Genomic DNA, 23,905 nt, shown 5'->3' on the forward strand with positions numbered 1-23,905 from the left:
TATTTCAAACGATGATACCGTATCCTACATTTTTAGAAAGCTTCTGCAATTCTATTTCACAACGTCGCGGAAATGTCACAAACAGACTAAATGCGCACCTGAAAGTGCAGGAAACGAGAGTAACAAAAAGAGTGAAAAGCCCCGGAGAAGGGAAAACGACGTTCCCTGGTGATTTGTGGAAAACAAATAATTGTCAGGGATGCCAATCACAGACCTCGTTGGTCGAATCTCCTTGGCCGCACAAGGAGGTTGCTGTCTAAGGGTTACTTCTTGATGAAAATCTGTCGATTTATTCCATCGCCCCTTGTCCCACGGCTGTCTCGCGCCGGGCTTATATTTAAACGAATAGAGGTTTATCTCGAAGCTTCGGTTTTTTTCCTCATTCGCCATGGGAAAAGATTCCTGATCCCAGTAAAAGGACGATGCCCGGGTAAAATTTAAATTGAATCGTTCGTTCTCTGTTAAATTAAACGCGATTCCGAAAGGTACACGACTTGTTGAAAATTAGATCGAAAATATAACGTGCAACTTTCCGGTTGACTTTTACCTCATGCTCAGCGGTAAAATGATGAACTCTGGTAAATGTAATCGAGAAAGATTCTTTTGAAATTCTTATATCTTGGAACGTGCGTCAAGATCGTGAAAGATGTACTTAATCGAATTACTTAGCCGTAATAACCTTATCTAAATTTTAACAGATTGCAGCTTGTATCTAACGTTTCGTTGAAAAGTAGACATCGTTCTCGTCTCTTATCGAAGCATATCACAACCTGCGTCGACGCCGAAAATTTGATTCGTTAGTTAAAAGTACTCGTGGACAACCTTTAAGCGGCAGAGGAAGCACCGAGTAAAGTTCCGTCACGGATGTGTTTATCACCGGTTATATTACCGCGCTACCAGCCGAAGTCTTTAGAGAAGACGGCGCGTAATCATCGAACTTCCGAAACTAAGGGACGATCGTTACTCCTCTCTGCAGGGATGCGACGCGCAACGAAACAGTAACAGCCTGTTGTTCCATCCTATTCCGTCTGCGCCTCTCCTTATCAGTCGTCGTAGACATTAGAAAGGAGAAAGGAAGAAATAAGGGGCCACTTCAAAAGGCGGTCGCGACTCGACAAAGGACGACTTTTGCGGTCGCCAATAATTGGACGGTGGCTTGAAAAAAAATTAAAATAGTCGAGACGACGGGAAGTGCCGGTGTAGATGATACTGCCTCCCTGTTGCACGCCCGCCCTTAACGTAGCCCTTCCGCTCTGCCGTTCACTCCTCTACGTCCTCCTCGTCTATCTCTCTCATTCTCTTCCTCCCTCTCTCTCTCTTTCTCTCTCTACGCCTCTCTTTCGCGCCAGTTTCGCGCTTATTATCCGAAAGTTTCAAAGTGAAACAGAGTGAAACTCTGTCGGCGTGGAGAACTTTTAACAACGCCACGAAGGCACGAATTCGTGGATGTCTCTTGTGTCACGCTATTGCCAAGGGGGATGGAACACGATGGAGGAGGAAAAAGGGTACTGGGCACGGATCTACGGAAGATTTTAACGGAGAAAGGAACGTATGTCAGAGAAGAAAATGACGCGAGGAGAACGAAAAATAATGACTGGTAAAACGTATGGAAATGGGAACAGAGAAATCAGGGGGATGATTTAATATGGCGGACAGTTTGAGTAATAAGAGGGATCGAGTAAACGGATGGTCGGTCTCGGTACGAAATTTAAGGAACTGTCTGTCAGGTTTCGCAATCTTCTATCGTCACTGGTTGCATGGAAATTACTGTTAGTTTCATGATTACGTATGGCTTTTTGGAATGTCACATGGAAATTGTTATTCATTGCACGATATAAATATTGAAAGAACGGTATTTGATGTAATATATATCGTAAAAATATTTTACAGCTTCCTAGCTCGATATTGTTTTATAAATTAAAAGAGTGGGAAATAAATTCAATACGCGATATTTTATACGAAACAGTGGGCCACGCTTTAGGCAGTTGTGCACGGACCGATGAAATAAAAATTTATAGCGGCACAAAGAAACGGGAAAAGGGAATCGTGGAAATCTGCAAACTCTTGTACATGAAGTTAAATAAATGAAAAGAGCAAAAGGGGGCCGTTGCTGTGGAAAGGAAAGGAATGAAAACTATACGCTGGCAACTTCGCGGCAAACAAAGAACAACGACAAAAGCGGGTGGCGAACAAAAGAATGCCGGAGTTAATAATAACGTCATTAGTTAAGCGGAAAGTTTTTTAATCAGCATTTCAAACCAAGATAACGGGAAGAAGATACTTCCAAAATGCGTGACAATGAAAAACAATTCTCGTCAATTAAATTATTTTATTATTCTAACTAAACGTTATCAAAAGATTCTCTAGTCCTCAAAAACGAATTCCCTTCTGGTACGACGACAAAACGGAATAAAATGGCGAGACGTAAACAAGCAGATGGGACGAAGACGCGTTAAACAGGAAAGAAGGAGCCCTGCAACCGTTTCTCAAGAAACAAAAAAAGAAAAACGAACTAAGGAAACGAGAAAAGGGAAGGTGAAACTAGAAAAAAAAGATGGGAAAGAATCAGAAGGAGAGAGGAGACTAGACAAGGTTGAAAAAGACTAGAGAAGGAGGGACCAAAGAAGAGGAAGTTTTATTTCAACGAAGGTTTCGCGAGGCGAAAGCAGCAAGGACAGACAGAGGAAATACATAGCCGGATAAATACGACGGCGAGGGGTTGCGATTCCTCTTTTCTGCTCCTCTTGTTTCCACCCTGACTTTCTTCCTTTCTTTCTTTCTTTTTCTCTTTCTCCCTTCTCCCTCTCTTTTTCTCTCCCTCCTTCCCTCTCTCTATACCTCTTTCCACTTGGCTCAAAGCGGCGAAAACTCCGTACAAGCACTGTTCTCCGTTTCTGAAGTGGCTTGTCGCACGGCGACAATGTCGCATCGATTTTATCAAAAGTCTAAACACATCCGATTAAATTCAGTTAGGTGGACGTGCAGACGGACGCGTTTTGAATCGTTATCGAAGGTGTCAGTAGTTGTGTATGTGTTTATCGGAATGTATATAGTCAACGGTTGTGAGCAACCTGGAAGTAGATGGAATTTCGGCAAATTAGCGTCTCGAAGACAGGTTCGCCCAGCGTTTTATTAGAAATTCGACGCAAGCCGTTCGCTCGAGCCTTTTAATCGAAACTACACCGACGTCCAAGAGAGGGAAACCCAGGCAACTCGCGTGCAAACACGTTCCGCCGTGCTGTTGCGTCTAAATGAGTTGATTAAATGTACAATTTGTACGTTCTTCTGGAAACCCGTTCTCAAACCTTTCGTGCACGGTGCTCCTCGTAAAAATGAAAGGACGCACGATTTAGGCGAGCTATAAACCGTTGTAATTGAATATTTCTAACCTTGGCTTGTGATATTGCAGCAGGGACAAAATTATTTTTAGACAAATGAAACTCATTTCTAACTTGTCCTTTATTTAAAATTTGTACATAAATATTACAATATTTGAAATATATTAAGTGTACATTTCAAGGTATGGCTCTCTTCGTGTCCTCTGTATTACTTAATATATCATCTCTGAAATCTTCCGAGTTTCTATTTTCTCTATCCCTTCTAGGATATTTTCGCGCTCCAAATCACCAGCAAAAGTTTCTAAATCTTCTACCTTTCCCCTCTTCTTCGATTTTTATTCCCTAATACCTCGGTGACATCGTCTATTTCTTTTCGTTTCACCTGAATTCTCTTTTCATTAGTCATATAAGATACCAAAGATTTCATTTATAAGAATTTCGTTTAAATGTATCGTTTCTTATAACATGATTGAGAAACTACGCCGGCCTTACCATTTACTAAAATACGTGTACTGCAAATATTATCGTATAAACCAACTCGTCCAAAACCGTCGCAAAACGAGTCGTCTGCCGACACCACCGGGGCCGCTGTTAAATATTCACGCAATGGCGTTGCCTTCGAAACAATTATTCATCGTTCCCAGCAACGGGATATCTTGTGACACTCAGTATCCAAGTTTATTTTCAGTTACTATGCGTCGACTGCTTTTCCACCCCGTTTGGCACCACCATTGAAAAGACCACGTCTGATGCCACCGGCTCGATCGCAACATCCCAAACAACAGAAACAGCAACCAGCTGCGAACACGACCACCGTTCCGGATTTGAACCAATTGAAAGTCTACAGTAAGTATCACCGTTCCACATTCTGACATATAGACGAAACAGTAATCAAAGTTGGAAACGGAGAAAAAGAAAGGAAAAACAAGAAATGTTTTGACTAGAAACAGGTTGGAGTTGGAGCATCTCGAGCATGTTATGGTTCGAGGAGTAGTCGTTCGAAACCACGCGAAAGTACAGTTTGTTAATTCGTTCGTAAGTTGGTCGTGCGTTTCCCGTATTAGGCAACAGCTTAGCGTGAGAGAAGCGTGTCGTCGACACTTGTCTCTACGCGGTACGTACTTTAATTACGCGGAAATTACGAACAAGCTCGCGTGAAAATGATCGGTTAAGTATAGTGAACGGAAAAAAATGGTAGAGTACGGTAGAGAACGTTATTATTCGTCATGAAGCGAGATAGTGATGTTGGAAAATGAGCTTCCATTTACGTTTTTATTTAAAAAATTTCGAATTATTGGTCGTAAGCATGAAGAGAGGAAGTTTTCGTAGTTGAATAATTATATACACAGCTAATGTTCCGCAAGTTATTTATTCCATAGGGATGAAAATTTCATTATATTCGCGTGCACTTCCTTCCGATGAAAGTTATTTTAATAAATGTTAAACGGCTAGGATTTTAATCAGGTTTGTTCTGTGAATTTTATATAGTACCTGGTTATTCGTGATATTTAATGCTCTTTAATAAATAGCTCTTATTTCAACATAAAATATTGATACTACTTCCACGCTTAAGTGCAGCTTACAGTAACTCATATAAAAATTTAGTACAGCAACTATCTTTTAAATTAAAAATATACCACTTCTGATTTTGACGCTTCTGACTCTCGGACGTTAAGCTATGCACGATGTGATATTTGAAAAATGTTACCACTCCATTATTCATTCCGTTATTCTGGATAATAGGACTTCTTCGGGAAAATTATATTCCAAATCTAATTCAAGTTTCAAACGTGCTTAGCGAGTTTTACTTTTACGTCAGTAATCGCATCAACTATCCACAATTTTACTGCCAAACAGCAAAGGAAGAAAGGAATTGCATTCCATTATCTCTCTTAATGAAACGAACAGAAAAGATATATTTTCATATTTCCTTTCAAAAAGTTAAATTAATCCAACTTCAAAGTGATTGCGAACAATTATTCCAGAAACAAGATTCGTCTGAATATACCATTCTCGCGGAATCGATGTACAAAAAAAAAAGAAAGGAGCGAATTAAAGTGCGATTAAACTAAAATGAAATCAAGGGAAATCAGTTTGTGATTTCTATGTTACAGGCAATCCGGATATCCTGATCTGTGGCAACTGTAGAGAGATGTTTACAGACCTAGGCGAGTTGCTCGAGCACAAGCGGAATTACTGCAAACTACGGTTCACATGTAAATGTCACACCTTCAATGGAACAGCCCCAAGTACGTACCTACTCGAAAGAAAAGTTTGCCCGACGAACCTTCCGCTTCCTCTGTACTCTGTAGAACGAAAACGTTCGCGTCTGTTAGTGCCTTACCAAACGGGATTGTACGAATTCCACAGCTACGTTTCCGCCTTCAAGAAATTTTTCAATAAAGATCCAGCTTTCATCGAAATTCGAGGGCAAGTTTCGAAATACTTATCCTCGTCCCATTGCCACCTCTTTTCTCTCTGTTATCCTTATCGCACTTCGAATGGCGCGGTTGTAAAAATGAAATTCGAACCGGATCCTGAGAGCGGTTCCTCTTTCCTTGTGTCTCTCCGATTTTCTTCTCGCGAGCAGAATTGTACTTTGGCATTTTACCGAGGAAAACGCAGCTGCGTCGGTACAATGGTCCATGATTTGTTTAGGATGGAGGAATTGGAACGGGAAAGCCTAGGAAGTATTGTTGCTGTTCGTAAAATTTGCCTACGGATACTGTTGCAAGATGCTTCCCTCCATTTGACGTATCGTCGCTCTAGTTTTTAACTGTTCTATCTGCATTGGTTTGTAAACTGAAAAAACTGAGTTTAGAATTTACCGAGTTTAGTATTGTTGTTTAATAGTAAACTTAATATTTATTTAATATTATTATGACTTAAAAGGACTGAATTGTTGCTTTCTAAATGAAATTTTCATCGTATTATTAGGAATTCGTGTTCTTTATACGAATACGACATATGTGGAGCGGTTAATTACATATATTTTTTTTTTTTTTTTGGAAAATGAAGTTAGGATTAGGGCGGAAATATTAACTCTTTGCAATCTAGTAATAAGGATAAGGTTAAAATAAACATATAAAAACTTTCAATAAATTTTCAGTAAAATCCTATAGTAATTTTAGTGCAGATTCTCTTACAATTACAAGTGCCAAATTAATTTGTATGTTGTATTCAAATTTCAAAGAAATTGATCAGAATTCAGGCTAATATTTACTCAGATAATAAAACCACAGATTGTTAGTAACTATCGTGGCTTTGGCAAACAGAATATATTTAAGTTATTACCAAACAGGCGCACACACACGCACACACAATGCATTTATGTTTATGTTCCAAGGAGATTCTACAACAGCTCTGCTCTGCGTTCTCTGCAAGGTATCATTCCCTTCAGCATGGGAATTGATGGTTCACGCTCAGGCAGCTCACATGATCAACATTTACGAGCTGGGAACTCGACCCCAGAGTCCCAGATCTGCTCCCAGCCCTCCGCAAAGTCCAAACCAACATCAGAAGGAATCATCACCGTCACCGCAAGATTTTCAAGTGAGTTTCCGACATATTGCAAAGATATTGTTTCATCAAGAACAGAACAAACGTGTTCGTTCTATTTCATTTCGTTCTGTCAAAAAAAAAAGTTGCACTTAACGACTTGGAAATATAACAATATATATGAAAATTGAGATAAATTTAGTTTCCTTGCATCCGATACAATAAATATTGGACATATTATATATTGTCAAAATAAAAATGCCCAAAGGCAAAGCAATTGCGAAATTGCGAAATGCACTAGTAAAAATTTCCTCTTCGTTTTCAATAACGAGAATAATAACAAAAAAAAACGCATCATTCGACAGCGATATTTGAAGAACAGCAATGAAAACTAAAACTTGCAAAACTATTAACTAATATTTTATATGTAACGTGGAAATTAAATTCCCTAACGGAAAAGTAATTTCGTTCTGATGGATTTTCCGTTCCGTTATTTTTGTTGCATCCTGAAATGTGAAGTAGCGAACGATGACTGCGCAATCTTATCAGAATGAGCAGGCTTGGATGAGAAGGAACTGAAAAGAAAATACGACACCGACTATTCACGTAGCTTTAATTCTGGAAGTATTTCTGACCTAGTTACCATCATAATCGCGAACGTCCATCCCGTCAGCTGAATTTTCATTCTTTATTCCTGAAATTGCGGGAATTCCATATTAATCCCTAGCTTTTTCTCTATTTTAATACTTAAAGTTAAAAATCGTGCGAGGATTTATGGATCCGCTTCGAAAGTCTCACTGTAAATACGATATTGGAAGGAACAATTGAAAGGAGTTTCTCGCTTTCCCGAAAGGAATTCATTTAGTGTTGCTCAATCGACTGAACGTGAAGAAAAATGATGGTAGGAATAATGGATTTTGTTCGATTGAAAATTTCTGCCGGATTCGATAAAAGAAGCTTTCGAAATAAAAATAAAATCTCTATTGCAATTGCCAGCATTTCCTGTCGAAATTAACCACAATATCTTTTTGCTGATATTTCAAAGACGTTGCATCGATTTGTGTTAACAAGAGGAAAAAGACGCGATATCGCTGGTGAAATTCCTACGAGCTATGTAAAACCAGAACTCAAATACGTCCAACAGGAAGCAATAATAACAGTGGCAGTCAATTTAAAGAATATAAGTTCTCTGCTGAAAAGGAAGGAAACGCGGCAAATCGTAATATCGTCAGGAGGCAAGCTCTCAGTGCTTAAGACAAGGCTATGAACGGACGGAATGAAACTCTGTAACAAAAGAACGAAATCCTGTCGCTGTAGGGAACAACGAACGACTTGGAAAAATATTACTTCATCATATGTTTCTCTGTCGATATGTCAACTCCAGAGCACGGACGAAGTATACGGATCGAGCTATCAGGCAATTGGAACTTTTGTTTCGGATTTCAGCGCTCGAGAGCCTCCTTATTATTTTCACTCTTGCTATCGTCGCTCTTATTAATTGTATCGAGCGTGTGATTTTCTACTTTCTTGGCAATAGGAAAACTTTTGTTCTCGTTATTACTTAAAATTGTTTTATTTCTTCCACTTTTTTTCTTTAGTGTGATATATACTTTTCGAAGGATTTAAAGAATTTTCGAATGATTATTCTGTTCAGGGTAATTATTCAAAAATGATTTTCCCAGAATTGTTAAAATAGTTGAAGATAATTGATGTGCAAGTATGTACGAATAATTGCGAATAATTATTAATATAGTAACAATCGGAGCGCTTTAACGCTACGTGCTAGAAACGTCTGTTAGTGTGATCCCGCTCCCTAATTATTCGACATTTCTGTGGTGTAGTATAATTTTTTCGTTTAATCATGCAGTCAATGTCAATCGAGATCAATCTCTTTAATATCGTCAAAGACATTAAAATAGAGCGCTCTGAATTTACCCTGCACATTAAATTAATATATACTAATATATACTAATTCTATATGAATAAAAATAATCATTAAAAGGATTAATTATGTACATATATAATAATTTTCTAGTACATGTAGTAAACAATACTCTATTAATAATAGATGCATGCGATATAATAATAAATATAATATATAGCAGATAAGAGAGGATTAAATAAAAAACTTACAAAGTAGAATAGATGCGCTTTGGTCAGCCAACCGGATAAAGGTATGTAGATCCTATCACTAGTATAGTAGTATAACACGCATCAAGCAAGGGCTATCGCCTGTCGTTTTACTATCTCAGCACGAAAGAAGAATGAAGCAGGTCGAGCTAGAGCACTCAATTGATCGCATATTTCCGATTCTAAGGATATTTTTAAATATAATATCTTTTGTGTAATTTTGTTCGCGTATTATTTCGTACATATATGTATCTTTATCCCAACTATTTTCGCTTTGTATTCTTTCGTTTGACGTTTGAAAAAGATATCTAGAATGATATAAAAAGTCGTTTCGTTTTATAATGATTGTAACAGGAAACCAAAGCATCGGATTGCGAAGAACGCGCAGAGGAAGAAGATTTGGATGGACACGAATTATTGCCGTCCCCTGACAGCGGCAAGTCAACGGACAATGAAGCAGCTTTATCACCGATTAAGATACGATCTGATGTAAATGGACTGGACCATGAAGAATGTGACGAGCTGATTCACGTTGAAAATACCACACAAGCTTGTATCATGCATGCCCTCAGCATTGTAAGTGCTGCTCAATTTTTCTTCTCCTTAAATTTTATTTAATTCATTTGGATCACACAGATGTGCGTTTCCTTAACTATAATAAATATCAATTCATTGAATTTTGTTAGCGTTGGTGTTAGTACAAATGTTGAGATATGCATATCGTAGAATTCGCATCAATTGGCAATAAATTTTTAACATTATACGTGTCTTTTCCTAATTGTAAGACCTGTAATGCGTTAATCAGAGAGAACTACGGTCATATTTGTCAGCATACTTTAGCATAGGTGGAATATTTAAAAAATTTATTTTACTTTGGAATCGGAATAATATTCTATCACATGCCACTTCAAAAGGGAAAGCAAATATAAAGTAATAGAATTTCAGAGAAATGTTAGTTTGATTTGCAAAGCGTTTATTGTCGACATTTGTATTGGTAGATGTAATATTCAGGTGTTCCAAAGTGGATAAATTAAATTCCAATTGAATTCCTTTATTTCATTGAGTCACATTTATTAATTTTACATGCAAAGCACAGTATGAATCGTGCATAATTGAATCGAATACAAACTCATTCATTTTTATACCATATTATTGGTTTCAGTCGGCCTTTTATAATAACTCGTTTCCTTTGAGATTTAATAATACTAAATAATCAAAAAATATTTAGATCTGCTAATTTTTATTTCAACTCTGTCATTAGAGAAAATTGAAATCAAAATTAAGATTAACTCGCTACAAATTTGACTTTTAATCTTGTAATTCAAAATACAATTTCCATCACAAAGTTCCTTATCTTTTTGCAGAAAAACAAGGTAACAGAGTTCTTTTCAAATTTGACAGGCATTATTCCGATTTCAGAACGAAATAAATTGTTGTAACATTAAAACGGTGTCATTCTTCGCCACCTAGTGTCTTCTTCGCCGCCTAGTGTCTTCTTCGCAATGATAGATCTGAATCCGTACAATGACAGGTAGTAACGACCGTTCGATGACAAGTATCATCGCGGTATCGTCATAAAGGCATCAACACGCGCGTGGTAACGCGAGAGGAAAGCTTCCTTTCCGCAATAAATCAGAACGGGACCGAATGCTTCTGTAGCCGGTTGTGCCATTTCAGTTTCGCATTCACTGAGACAATCATTGGCAAATGGTCTTGCGAAACCGTCGTATCCGCGTAATCACCGCACGTAAACGTGTTATAGCTTTCGCGATCAAGCTCGAAGATCTCCGCGATGCACTTACAGCAACGTCGTAATACACGCTTGGAAAAATTCATTGCGATTTCCCCGTGGCTTCACGCATCACTGAGATATACGATTGCTTTCACGGTTGACTATTAACGCGTTCCAACCAAGTAAATCTTTCTTCTCTGATTCTTAATGTGATTTCAAAGTTCGATATTAAATTGGTGGAAAATATTTTGCATTCTTTGTTCAAAATAAAACTGTTGTGCGACTATTTACTTACTATCAATATAAAATTAAGATATATACAGGTATTTCTTCCTAATTAATTTCCTCATCAAATATTTCTAGAAATTTTAACCCGTCTCATTCGTTCCTCTAATACGTAATTCATTTCACCAAGCTTTGTGTTTTATCTAGCTTTTTCGTGAAACATATTACGAACCAACAACTTTTAATCATTTTCATAATGTACCGTATCCTTTATTACTACAGTTACTCTTGCCTTGTACGTTGCAGGACTCGTCCTTGGAACTCAACTCTGACACGAACTCGAGGGGAAGTTCTGGCCCAGTCATGGCGTTGACTAATGGATCCTTGTCCGCGAAGGAATAAGTCGAAAAAAGAATTAGACATTGCAACACGGTTTTCCCTGTCCAGGGACTCCTGTACCAACGCCACCAATGAGACATATCGATCTCCTTTAAGGATAACACACCCCTCTGTATATAGCTAAATGCCTAACAAATAATTCAGGGTCGTCTCATGCCAGATCTGGGACCTATTTTGGCGAATTTAGTATCGATGGATTTCGAATCGCCCCGAGGATTCGACGAACGAGAAAGATTTAAACCGTTTCGCTTCCATTTACGTCCATCTCATCGATTAATCCTCTTTCTTTTTTCTCCTGTACTCCCTTCTCTGTGAAATCTAGTCTTCAAGAATGGATCGATAAAGCGTCGATTTCTTTATTCGTTCTTTCTTCTCTCCTTTTTCTTCTTTTCCCTTAAAAATTTCGCTCTTTGCACACGTATTTTCGCGACGTGTATAAAATATTACAGCCAAACTCGAACTCGATAACATTCGTGAAACACATAGTACGAGAATTCTATTCGATAAAAATTACACTTGACGATCGAACATTCGGAGAATTTCTTTTAGTCACGGTATTATTCGTTATCTGTGACGTATTAACTCTCTTATCGATTTTATCGTAAAAATTGTGGCCGCGTGTGGTAGGGATAACGTTGCATGAAACGCGTTTCAGAAGATTCGTTAAGATTTGTCCAGCTTGCTATCTGTCTCGCGAGACGGGCAAAGGTTTTTTAAGTAGACGCCACGGAGGATTCCTAAGTAGGGTGCAACGTTAATGGATTCTTTTTCCAGCGTCGTTGAGAATAGGTGAAAACCAGGCCGTCCGTTTGTGGTAGCGTTTTATGAAAATTACAAGTAGTCTTCCGGAGTCTCGGCACCGGCGTAGATCGCACAGTAACGAGAACATCCGTTGCTCTCTGAGAGAATTAGTTAATTAATCGCGTTCCTTTTTAATTCTCCGAAGAAAGCTACGTCTGGATTTTACTCTTTAAATTGCACCGTGCTGAATCCAAGATTAACTCCAATCGAGTAATACGGTTGCTTCTGTAGAGACCTTTAAAAATATATCACGCCCAATAAATACAGGCTCATACGACACAGTTAAGATTGTGAAGGAGGAAATATTTATTGATAAATTCAATTGTCCATTTAATTTTTTAATTACTTCCTATGGGCACTTTAATTCCATGCAGTGATTTATGCATGTATTGAAAAGCAGAAATGTAGAATTACGTATCTTCGTAGTATAAGGACGAAGTCCATTTAATTTCCAATTAGTTTAAAAGCTTAGCCAGAGTTTCCATTCCACAATTGGATAAAGTGAACAATTTTAACGCATTTAAATTTAGAAGAATAATGTTTGCCTCTTGTGTATCGATCATTGCGATAACGCCTTTTATACTTCGAGGAAAGACAGCTGTGCGATCTCCGATCTACAAATACGATTTGTAAATAAATTGAACTGTTTTTCGTATATCTCGTAGCTCGATAATAAAAAGTCGATTAGTTCTCGGCCGGGCATGTTAATCGTCAACGCTTAATTACCGTTTAGGACGTTGTAAATATTCGTGTTAACCTTAAGTTAGCGTAAAGACGGTAGCAGTTACGTTTCCTAGGATTAATTAGGGGAAAGATTCGAACGAACCTCGGAACGTTTTAAATCACCGGGAACGTTCTTGACTCCGCGGGCAGTTTCGATCGCATTGATATAAATTTAGCCTAAATCTGATGCTGATTTAGCGTCGAGCTGACCGCCACGATGCATAATGATTAAGACATTTTTCGATCCGGTTGGTAATAGATGGGTGACAATGACTGATCGTAAAAGGCAGAAAGAAGAAACAAAGAAAAGAAAAAGATAAAAAACAAGAAATTCTATTATAATTTCCACGGTAGATAAGATCCGCCATGTGAAGTTGATTTTATAGAATTGACAGTATGCGTACGTGCGTGCGTGCGTGCGTGCGTGCGTGCGTGTGTGTATGTGTGTGTGTGAGCGAGAGAAAAAAGTACACACAAGAGAACAAAGTGTGGGTTTATTAATTGTGAGGAAAAAAAATACAGTTAGCATATCAAACGTGTATTTTTGATGAGAACGTGTGTGAATGCGGTTTCTTTTTCTCCGGCGAAAACAAACAGAGGCAAGCATCGTCCAATTTAGTATAATCGATTAGAAAACGAAAATCTACTTACGGTTACTGGTAATAACTTGCTTCATCGTGAAAAACGCGACGTACAAAAGATAATAGCGTCATGAACTTGAAATTGGATACGGTCATCTTTGATGTTGTCCGACATATCGTGCTCGTGATTGCAACTCGCAAGTATGTTTCTTGAGAATTTTGTCGTTCTTCGTGTACTATTATTTATAATTAAAATCTACATACAAATATAAAGATATCGAATCATTATTTGGCATCTCTTTCCGTTACGTGATCGTAAAAGAACAATTTTTAAATATTTAAGAATATTTTCTACAACCTTGTGAGTTAATTTACAAATATGATATGAGTCTTCTTGCGACTGTGGTTACTCGCAATCACATGTATCGACTCTAGAGTTACAGATTCTTCCTTTCATTGTACGTATATAATAGTTAACAGCAAAGAAAAAATCATAAGTGTAACGCTTTTCAGTCTTAAAAGTCGTATAAGCTTATTTTACTACCGATAAAATGTTTCCACTTTACTGAAAAAAAGGATCAATGGTCGAAGATGAATGACGTACGTGCAACGAGATGAAGTTAACTTTATAAGTGTCATTATCGTTGAACATCGTAAAATTCTATCACTCTAAATATCCAGCTAATCCTGGACATACCGAAATGATAAGCGTTAATGGTGATTATTCCTCGAAAAACGCTTCGACTCGATTCACAACGATCGATGTTTAATTAGAGAGAAAAGACTAGGGCTGCGAATATCCGTACGACAGATTGTGCAAATTTCTATTTCTCTCTCGTATACATATATGTATAAAGGATCTGTAAGGAAATGTATGAATTTTGGTTTATAACATAATGCATCTACCAAAACGAAGATAAATACGTGTAAGGCATGACCGATGTTCGTGTACCTTGAAACAACAATCTGTGAAGAATTCTAAATGACATTGATTGATGTTCCAATAAGAATGGGATCGCAACGGATGTATGAAAATATGAATATCAAAATTTTTATGGAAATTTTTTCGGCGAAGTTGTCGCACTAGAAGTTTTGTGGTTCCAAGGTACTAAAGGACTTTGCTTGTAAAGATTAAACGTTTTATATTTTATAAGAATACGCGGATTTTGCCTATGCTAATTTCGCTAAGCATAATATTTATTATCGTAGGCGTATATATATTATTTACGTAATTTATTACGTGTATCTATTATTGTAATATTATAATGTAATTATCCTAATAGAGACGAAATGAAATAGCCTGATGGGGTATAAGTATGATAAATCACATCGGAATCATTACATGCACCGTATCAATAATCAAAGAATATTTACATATCAATTATTGATACGACGTAGGTAACATTAACTATATGTATTTGTAATATTTCTACAGCTTATTACTATTATTATTATTATCATCATCATCATCATCTTCATCTTCATCTTCATCTTCATCATCATCATTATCATCATTATCTTTATCATTATTATTATTATTGTTGTTGTTGTTGTTGTTGTTGTTATTATTATTATTAGTAGTATTACTATTATTGTTATTATTTAATTATGTACACATATTTGCATATATTTTGAATATCCAAGCAGTGATAAGGCTTTAGAGCGCGATTGTTTGCATCAGACAGGAATGACGAAATTTTTCCGTGATTCCGTAATTGAGCAAACATAATCAAGAAGAAAGTTGCGGATAACTTCGACAGCCCTAGAGGATTGCAATCAAATCAATGGTCTCTTCCTCGACATGAGAAATGAGATTTTCAACATAACGGATGTAATCTTATTATATATATTTTCTTTCGGTAATTATTTGATCATTAAAATTCTGAAACGTCTCGTGTCAAAGCGACAGTCTAGCTTAAGGAAAAGATTCGTTGAATACGAGGAAATTGCAAACTATACTATTGGAAAATTTTAATCAATCAAATCGTACGTCTCTTCAAACTATACGGTTGTTGACAAGAGTTCTTCCATTTCATCGTCACACATCCAGGTTCAAATAAATAAACCAACTTCAGATATTACTGTTCCGTTTGCATCGTCGACGATTTACAAAAAAAAGGGGGGACGAAACGACAGTTGAACAACTTGGAACTTTCTCCCATCTTTGTTTTATGATTTTCTTAAGCAGAGAAGGTTGCGTTAAGTATTAAGAAAAGTCCACCCAACAATTTTCTTCTATAAATTCTTCGATAGTTATTTTCCAGTAATATGTATAAGAAACCAAACTCCCGTAGTTCAACGAATTTGAATCATATCAGATCATATATTACAAGCATTTCTCATTGGAGCCACGAAGAAAGCGCTGATCGTGACAAAATGACAAGCTGGATTCTTACTTGACGAGGAAATGCGTTGCCGTACCCTTAGCGATGTGTAGATTAAGCTACTTTAATCATTTACTAAAGAGTGGTTTATATAGTTTATCTGTATGCAGCGAGTATACCTGTAAAAATAAAATTATGGCTACAAGAGAGAAAAATAGAGAGAGGGAGAGAATGAGAGAAAGAGAGGGAGAGAAAGAGAGAGAAAAAGAATCGTCATCAACCGATGAAAAAAGAAGATCAAAAAAATCACAACGTCGATCGAAATGTCCTCAAAAGAGAACTCGAAACTTCTGCCGCTTTTCTTCCTGCGTTCTTTCTTCGTAAAAGAATAAAAAAACACGAAGGATACATTTATCTATGTTAAGTTACGACTAGATCTTAGAAACAAGGGTTATTTGTTCATAGTCCTATAAAAAAAAATATATATATATATGAACAATGTTTTATGGATCATTATCATCTGAATAAAATACGTTAAGTCTTTTAATGAGTTCGGTGATTGATTAAAATGATGATTTTTGGACTCTTTCTGTATGAACTGAAAAAATCAAATAAAATTACGAGATCATCGAAATACTTTTAGGTTGTGCATTCAATTTTTGCTTTAAATTATCAGACACAGGCTGCGACGATCATTGGTATCTAACGACAATCTTCCACATTCCACTTGCGTCAAGAAGTAAAAACCGCGCTTCAACCAAGAAATAAGAAAAAGAAAATGACTTCTACGAAACAGTGTCCGACTTAACCGCGCCAATTACACGAAGCCTCAAGTGAAAGATAAGTTGATATTCAGTCTCTGTCGCCTCTGCGACTGATTCGAAGAAACAAACGCCTGACCCGATGTACGCGACCAGCCGAGTGGCTCGTTATACAAAAATTTTACGACTCAGTGTCCTCAGTCCCTCTGAGACGAAATGAGCTCTCGTCTGCGCTCCAGTCGACGGATAATGAGTCTGTTGTTCCTCCAATTAGACCGAACGCGAAGCACGGCTAGGAAGGGCAGGAATAAGCGAAAAGGAGCTTGGGCACGATACTCGGCCGGCTCTACGTGCTAAGTGTTCCACTTCAGCCCGACCAAATCCTTGAGCTTCTCCTACCATTTCCGTTTCCCCGGGTACTCTCGCTTTCGCGCAATGGCCACCTAAAAACGCAGGAAAAACTAAAAGTGGTCGTTGTAGAAAAGGGTTGTATACCGCAGCGAACAATAGCTATTTCGTTTCACGGATGAAAAGGCAGTCGCGTGAATGCATGCCTGTTTTCGCCGGTACTTTTCATCTTTAAACGTAAACGTAAACATGCCGCGTCCCCTTTCGTCTCGGCCGTTCTTTCTCAGGGATTTTTAACGCAATCAGAGATCAGTCGTGTTTTTGCGTCAACGAGAAACTAAAAGGAGACCTTAATGATTAATTATTATGAAAACGCTGGGTACGCTCTATACTTTCCTTGTTTAGATGATCACTGAAAACTAGTAGTTTTTTAAAGAAAATTTAGTAAAAATAAATTTCTCATGCATCGTGATTAAGTCAGGACAACTATTTTAATTCATTTGATTTATTTACTTCATTAATACATTTAACTAATTTACTTATTTACTTGATTTATTTAATCAACTTATTTACCAATGTATTAAAATGGTTCGGAGAAACAATTGACAAAACAAGGACGAACGATACAAAAGCAATTTGATTTAATTTATTTGGTTTAATTTATTTCGAGGTTCTCGGTTGTTTTCCCTATAGAGAGTTGATGCAACAGAATAAAGAACAGTTTGTATTGTATACAACAAGCGTGATGATCCACGGTACTACGCGTTTGCTAATGCGAAACGTATTTCTCCGTGACATATTGATGAATCACTTTAATAGCCTCGAATGTCTCGATACCAACAGGTTTGATTTCTGATGCTGGCAACAGGAATCCATAATTTCCACCGGGTAATTCGTAAGTATACGACAAGCTGATACCTGCTTTGCCCATAGCCCAATCATCGCTGCCTCCAGCAGCTGGATCTAATAATTTTGAAAAAAAAATATAAAATAAATAAATTGTATAAGTAATGATAATACAGATAAGAAGAGTAGATAGTAGCTACTTGACTTGACGTGCTACTTGTAACAAAAATTTTATGGAAGATTATATAATATATAACCGCTCGAAAAACGGCACGAACTTATGGGATGACCTAATAGATTTCGATTTTTATCTTGCAAGTAAGATCAGTTCGAAAGAATTGCTTACACAGATGATTGGCAGAAGTTCCATAAGTGTATTGAGTTTTACGAGATTTGGCGATAGCTGTTGCACACTGGATGGCAACCTTACGCTGGGAAAATCAAAATAAAGATGTTCTTAATAACAAAACATCTAGAACTTCGTAGATGCGATTAACACCTGTTAGAAAAATTTACTAACCAGTTCTGGTTCGTTAGAAGGTACCTTAGACGTCCAGCCCCAAGGGTATAAGATGTACTGTAAAAGTTATATTTCCAATATTTTATCATATACAGCATTGCTTTGATAATTCGCCTACTAATAGAAAATAACGCGCCGATTCCATTAAATTTTTAATTATTCTAAATCACATTTATATATCCATAAAATTTCGAACGTGCAACTATTCCGCTGTATTTATATGATGAAAGTAATTTTTCAATTAGTAAAAGTTTACGGTATACAAATACGTGACCAGCAAGCGGAATGAAAATGTGCCGCTTTTCAATTTATTTGAAATGTTCAAAAAATTAAATCAGTATTCCTTGATCCTATTTAATTAAAATTTGATCAGTTACCTGGCCGTAGGAATGGAACGTAAGGTAGGCCTTGATCTGTCCTTTTCGTGCCAAAATAAAATCTCTCAAGTGTTGGTTTTCCGGCTCGGAGAATGGTTTAGGCCCGGCGTAAGTATCGCTGCATGGGTTGTTGGATGCACCAGTTGCTACAAACGAATAATTATATTTTAATTAATAAAAATAACAAAATACGAAGGATAATTCCCCTTGTGTAGCTATCGTCTCTCTAATAATTAAAAAATATTATTTTTGAAAGAAATGCGCTTCACTTTGTATAATAAGGGAAACTAAAATTGCATCAAGTGAAAAATGAACAATCTTCCAAGGGAGCAGCGGATTGAAGGTAATCTAACAAAAATGTTTAGAACACACGTCGAATTTCCTCGCGAAATCTTTAATACGAGAAAATGGTGCCACGAATTTTTCGTAACAAGCAACTTTTAAATAGTAGAACAAATTAGAGGTATCTGAATTTAGAGACTTGCTGCTCCGTTATCACCTTTATCTCGTGCTATTTTTATTTGATAGGAATTTAGCAAATGAGAAAAATTAAAGCTGGAAATGACTCTCGAAATAATCTCGATACTGCGAATTATTTCAATTAACAGGCAGAAATGTTTTCGGTAAAGTTAATGTGGAATATCAAGGTGTACCTAAATCATAGAAATGGCGTAAATGAATAAATTTTACACAAATTTTTCGTTTGAACGTATGCCGTTGGATAAAATAAATACAATTTCCATACTTTTTCCTATACTTCCTCGTACAAGTGATAAGTCAAGAAGCAAAGAATTTCTAATTTATCCCAACTCTTGATACAAGTATTTCCTCAATACAATTAAAATTCACTTCCTCGATCAGTGTAAATTCGAATAATCGTTAGAGTCAAAATTCCGAGAATGAATCAGCATCTCAAATTGATGAAAACGTTTATAGCTATTAACCGCTTCTTTTCCTGTATGTCACGTAAGATTGATATTCCGAAATCGTCGTTTCGATAGAGCGTGAATAAAGAGGTGACATTGTGAGCGCAACGAAATTCACGATCGACGTCCGAATTACGTCACCGAATAGCTCACACTCTCCGTCAAAAGTCAGCTTATCAAACGAAAAAGGATAGAGAAATAACGAGCAAGTTTTTATCACGCCTGATCGTAACTTGTCTAGAGAACGACAGATAATTGCGCTCCAAAGAAAAGTTAGAGAGAACAATAGTTGAGTTAACCGTGACACAGTACATTTCTCGTAGTAGGAGGCATATACATATATGAGAAAGATAAAGAGAGAAACGTGTTAGTTAACAATTGCATGGCCCCATTCTTGTGAAATTATTTGCCAGCTAGAAATTGTTTATACCGTCATCCAAACAAGATGTCGCTAATTAATTTGCGATATAGTATCTATCGCCGTTTCGAAGTACAGCGATAAAACATTCTGATCCTATTGCAAACATGTTTGCATAACGAATCGTATTTATTAGGTCGTGCGAAAAGTTTCTTTCATTTTATAAGAAAATAATGGATGCACAACATTTTCCGTTTTATATTATTTTATCGAATTACCTATGATCCATTTTGTTCTATCAAAATAAAGATCACAACATTCGACAGATTAGGTTTCATGTTTGTGCAAAGATGCATCGTTGTAAAAGACGTGTCTCTAAAAGAAAGACACTTTTCGGACAACTTAATATTAAAATCGTGGCCGTATGAATCTCGATTGAATTTGCACAGGTATAAAAAGTTCTTCTAACAGATATTTCTCCTTTTCTCTTTTGCAGTAAATATTATAATTTTCTTATTGAGACTTTTTTCTCGATCAATCGAACGATGTTTAACTCGATGTTGATAATACGCTATCTATAGTCTGGTCGTTTACACGCGCTACAATATCATTATCATTGAAATATTAACTTCATTTGTTGGAATTATCATTTGATAAAAGAGGAACGTGTAAACATTTAAGCAGATTTTTAATCGATCGACACGACGATTAATTGCTAATAATTAAATCTAATTATTAATAATTTGTTTCTTCAACGAGCACAAGGTTTCATAAGACGTCTGCCTTAGATACATTGTATTGTAAGTAAAAAATGGAAATTTACCCATCCATTCCATATCGTAATTTCGGTTCCCATCGACACCCTTGCAAGTCAATCCCGTGTTTGATCTTGTTTTTCTCCACAATCGGTTCTAAAGTACATTTTGTAAAATATGTACCGATTAAAAGTTCTTCGAATGGTTTGATAGGATGGATAATTCTTGTTACCAATGAAATATCCTTACCGAAGATTTGCTGTGCGTAAATTCGTAGCCATCAGGATTCAAAACTGGTAGAACGTACCAGTCGATATTCGTCAAAAGATTTTTGTGACCTGTCAATAGTAGCTCTACCATGTAAAGAACTGTTGCTGGAGCGATCCATTCCCTAGCATGAATTCCGCCATCAATGAAAATAGCCGGTTTATTCCGCCCACCCGTCGACAACTTTAAGACTTTCATCGATCGTCCTTCGTAAGAATTACCTATGGTAATTAAGGAGGCTACATCGCCGTAAGTGTTTGTTAGATAGTTTAGATATTCGTTTACCTGTAAATAATTTAAACAATTATTATTTTATTATCGTTGCATGGCCGGTCCCTTCTTCCAAATAATTTCAATAATATGTATTCCATTAAAAAATAAGATCAAATTTTAATAGCTCGAACGGTCTCCTAAACCTCGATTAGCATAGATTTCTTTTTCAACTATGATCTAATTATAATTATAATCTGTAACGTTGTGGATTTTTTGAGCTTACGTACTTCTTTATAGTTAGGATAGTAAGTAAAAGATAAATGCCCGGAAGCAGCATAATTCTTGGTTAGTGCCTTTAATTTACGTTCCATTCCTTGCGCAATGTATTCTTGCATGACCAGTCGTTGAACATCGTCGATCAGAACCGTGTAATTCATACGATGTTGCTTAAGGAGATTTTTGAACTCTTCGATTTCGTCCGCCGTCACGAAAACGTCCACCAGATCATGAGTGCTTCTTACAAAATCGAATCCAGGTGTGTCCACGTAATTTTTCAGCAACGAGAGTTGTTCGGCTGTCTCGTAGGAAATAGAAAGCGCCTGCATCCTATCAATTTTTTAAAGGTATCCTGCTTACGTTTGATTTGTAACTTTTTAGCGAAAACGAGATATCCAAGTAGTCGAAATACTCTTTGTAATTCGAGATTAAATTAGAAATTTAGATATTCGAATCTTTTCTCTCGAAGTACTCTGTTTCTCTTATACTTGAATATAAAGCTCTTTCTACCAAGATTCTAAGTAAGGAAAGATGTCTTAACAAGAAAGTTTGATCGAGAATGCACTTCGAAATCATAAATCATCCGATTGAAGCCTACAAAATTTTAAGAGCACTTAAACGATAAAACTTCCTCGCGTTCTTACATTTTTGCATGAACGATCGCATAAATAACGTATTATCGTTAATAATCATCGAATAAAAGTAGAAAAGAAAAAATATATATATATACATATACGTATAAAAGTAAAACGTACCCATTCAAGGGAGGAAGAACTTCTTCGTCGACGGCTAGGACAGCCGCGACAAAAATTGTCGCGATTATAAAGAAGATACGCATGATGACTGTTTTCGATTGAAACTACTCGTTATTTCTCTTTTATATATCGCATCGTATCTACGCAAACCAATCAAGATTCATTTACGTGATACGAAATATATTGTTCGCTGCATTTAACAAGGCTTCTAGATTGGAAAAATGTTTGGAAATATGAAATCGTTACCAGAAGTAATAGAAAGTCAGATAAGATCAATCTGAGAAAGAAAGACACAGTTATCTCAACAGATAGCGTTAAAGATTTCATGTATTAAGACTTCAATTGTAGAATCAATGATTCGACAATCACTTTTTCGTTTGAAAACACTCGATAATATTGATATACGGTTTATTCAATGATAAGAATCATGCATCATTAATATAATAAATCTCTTGTCTGATTAGTTCTGTATATGGTGCAAAGGATCTGCGGAATTCAATTTTTCGATAAATAAATAGAATAATCGCAATGCTATAAGTTTAATTAGTTAATCCTTTTAAACGATCGATCGAAGTAATTGTTCAAGTAAAAGTCAAATATTACTCGAGTAAATACTCCGATCTATCTAGGTTTGCATAATGAATTTTCTAATCTTTCGTGCATTCTACGTGCATATTTCAAAGTGCATACTTTTAAATATGTCCATACACAAATTCTGGTCCAAGTTTCGAACATAGCTTGCGAGAAATTTAATATTACTTCAGCTAATGCATCGATCTATTGAGTAGAATTCGTAAATCTCTATACAGGCATTTCATAGGTTGAAAGAAACGTAACAAAGAAAACTGAAAGCCTAATCGTGCGGACGCACAATTTGTTCAATTGATGGGAATATGGGAATCTAGATGGAAGCGACGCTCACTTTTATCATACGTAGGTAAGGAAGAATTTCCAACATATGGGTTACCTTTGATACTTGAATTACACTGTACTTTTATTTTACACGTGAAATTTATATGTATATAAATTCTTCTATCCTTATCGCAGGCATTCAGTTTTGTTGATATTGGTTCTTAATATTCAAATCTTCACAGGAGACTATAGATATATCTTAACTTAGGTTAAATATCTTTGGTACTTTTGGTAATTGCACATTAATATTACACTGTGATGTCACCCACACTGTGGTGGAATCAAAAGTGGCGCTTTTCTCAGAAAGAAAAAATCGCAGTCTTCCAGCTTTTTTTCCAGCAGTGTAACTATAGAACAGCTAACTATCCTCCGATATTGATTTTGTATATATTATAGAAATCAATATTCTGAATAATTTTTTCCTATACATATAAGTGGTGGACTCACCACTTAATTTCACTTCACAGTTAATTTTAGCTATAATTGTGCATCTGCGGTATGCGTCAGTATTGGCTACCGGCCGCTGGCCGCTTATTTTCTGTTTATAAACGAGAGTCAGGCGAGCTTAAAGACCTCAGACATAATCTGCATATGCGAAGCTGTAAGAAGCGTTTGTCACAACTTATAATTCAATTAAAATGCATAGGATTAATATATTGGGTTTAGGTTTATGTTAGATTTTTCAATCCGGCCGCCGCAAGGCAGCTGGCAATGCTTACATAAATTTATAACAAATTAATTATAAAAATAGTAGGAGAACGAATAATTGATATTATTTTATGGAAACATTACGGATTGAGAGAGCAACTCCAAACTCAGACCCAATATATTTATAATAAT

At 36.4% G+C, this 23,905-nt stretch overlaps 2 protein-coding genes across 3 annotated transcripts in view; one reads left to right on the forward strand and one right to left on the reverse strand.

Moving 5' to 3' along the window:
• LOC100649273 overlaps positions 1 to 16,301 on the forward strand; it is a 248,424-nt gene extending 232,123 nt beyond the window's left edge. For both annotated transcript variants that reach the window (XM_003400913.4, XM_012316578.3), the window contains 5 exons: positions 4,027 to 4,184; positions 5,453 to 5,587; positions 6,685 to 6,890; positions 9,321 to 9,542; positions 11,230 to 16,301. In XM_003400913.4, the coding sequence (XP_003400961.1) occupies positions 4,027 to 4,184; positions 5,453 to 5,587; positions 6,685 to 6,890; positions 9,321 to 9,542; positions 11,230 to 11,325 (817 nt within the window). In that variant the 3' untranslated portion in view covers positions 11,326 to 16,301. The remainder of the gene's footprint in view (positions 1 to 4,026; positions 4,185 to 5,452; positions 5,588 to 6,684; positions 6,891 to 9,320; positions 9,543 to 11,229) is intronic.
• A 1,199-nt stretch (positions 16,302 to 17,500) lies between these two features.
• LOC100649475 (carboxypeptidase B) lies at positions 17,501 to 22,285 on the reverse strand. Its single transcript, XM_003400915.4, has 8 exons — positions 22,154 to 22,285; positions 21,410 to 21,728; positions 20,892 to 21,194; positions 20,711 to 20,798; positions 18,604 to 18,749; positions 18,227 to 18,283; positions 18,053 to 18,137; positions 17,501 to 17,823 (listed from the first exon to the last, which is right to left on the reverse strand). Exons 1-8 carry the CDS (start codon positions 22,234 to 22,236, stop codon positions 17,630 to 17,632), a joined length of 1,275 nt encoding a protein of 424 aa, XP_003400963.2. The 5' UTR covers positions 22,237 to 22,285; the 3' UTR covers positions 17,501 to 17,629.
• Positions 22,286 to 23,905: the final 1,620 nt, after the last annotated feature.

The sequence above is a fragment of the Bombus terrestris genome, chromosome 14 (genome assembly GCF_910591885.1).
Source record: "Bombus terrestris chromosome 14, iyBomTerr1.2, whole genome shotgun sequence".
Classification (NCBI taxonomy): Eukaryota; Metazoa; Arthropoda; class Insecta; order Hymenoptera; family Apidae; genus Bombus; species Bombus terrestris.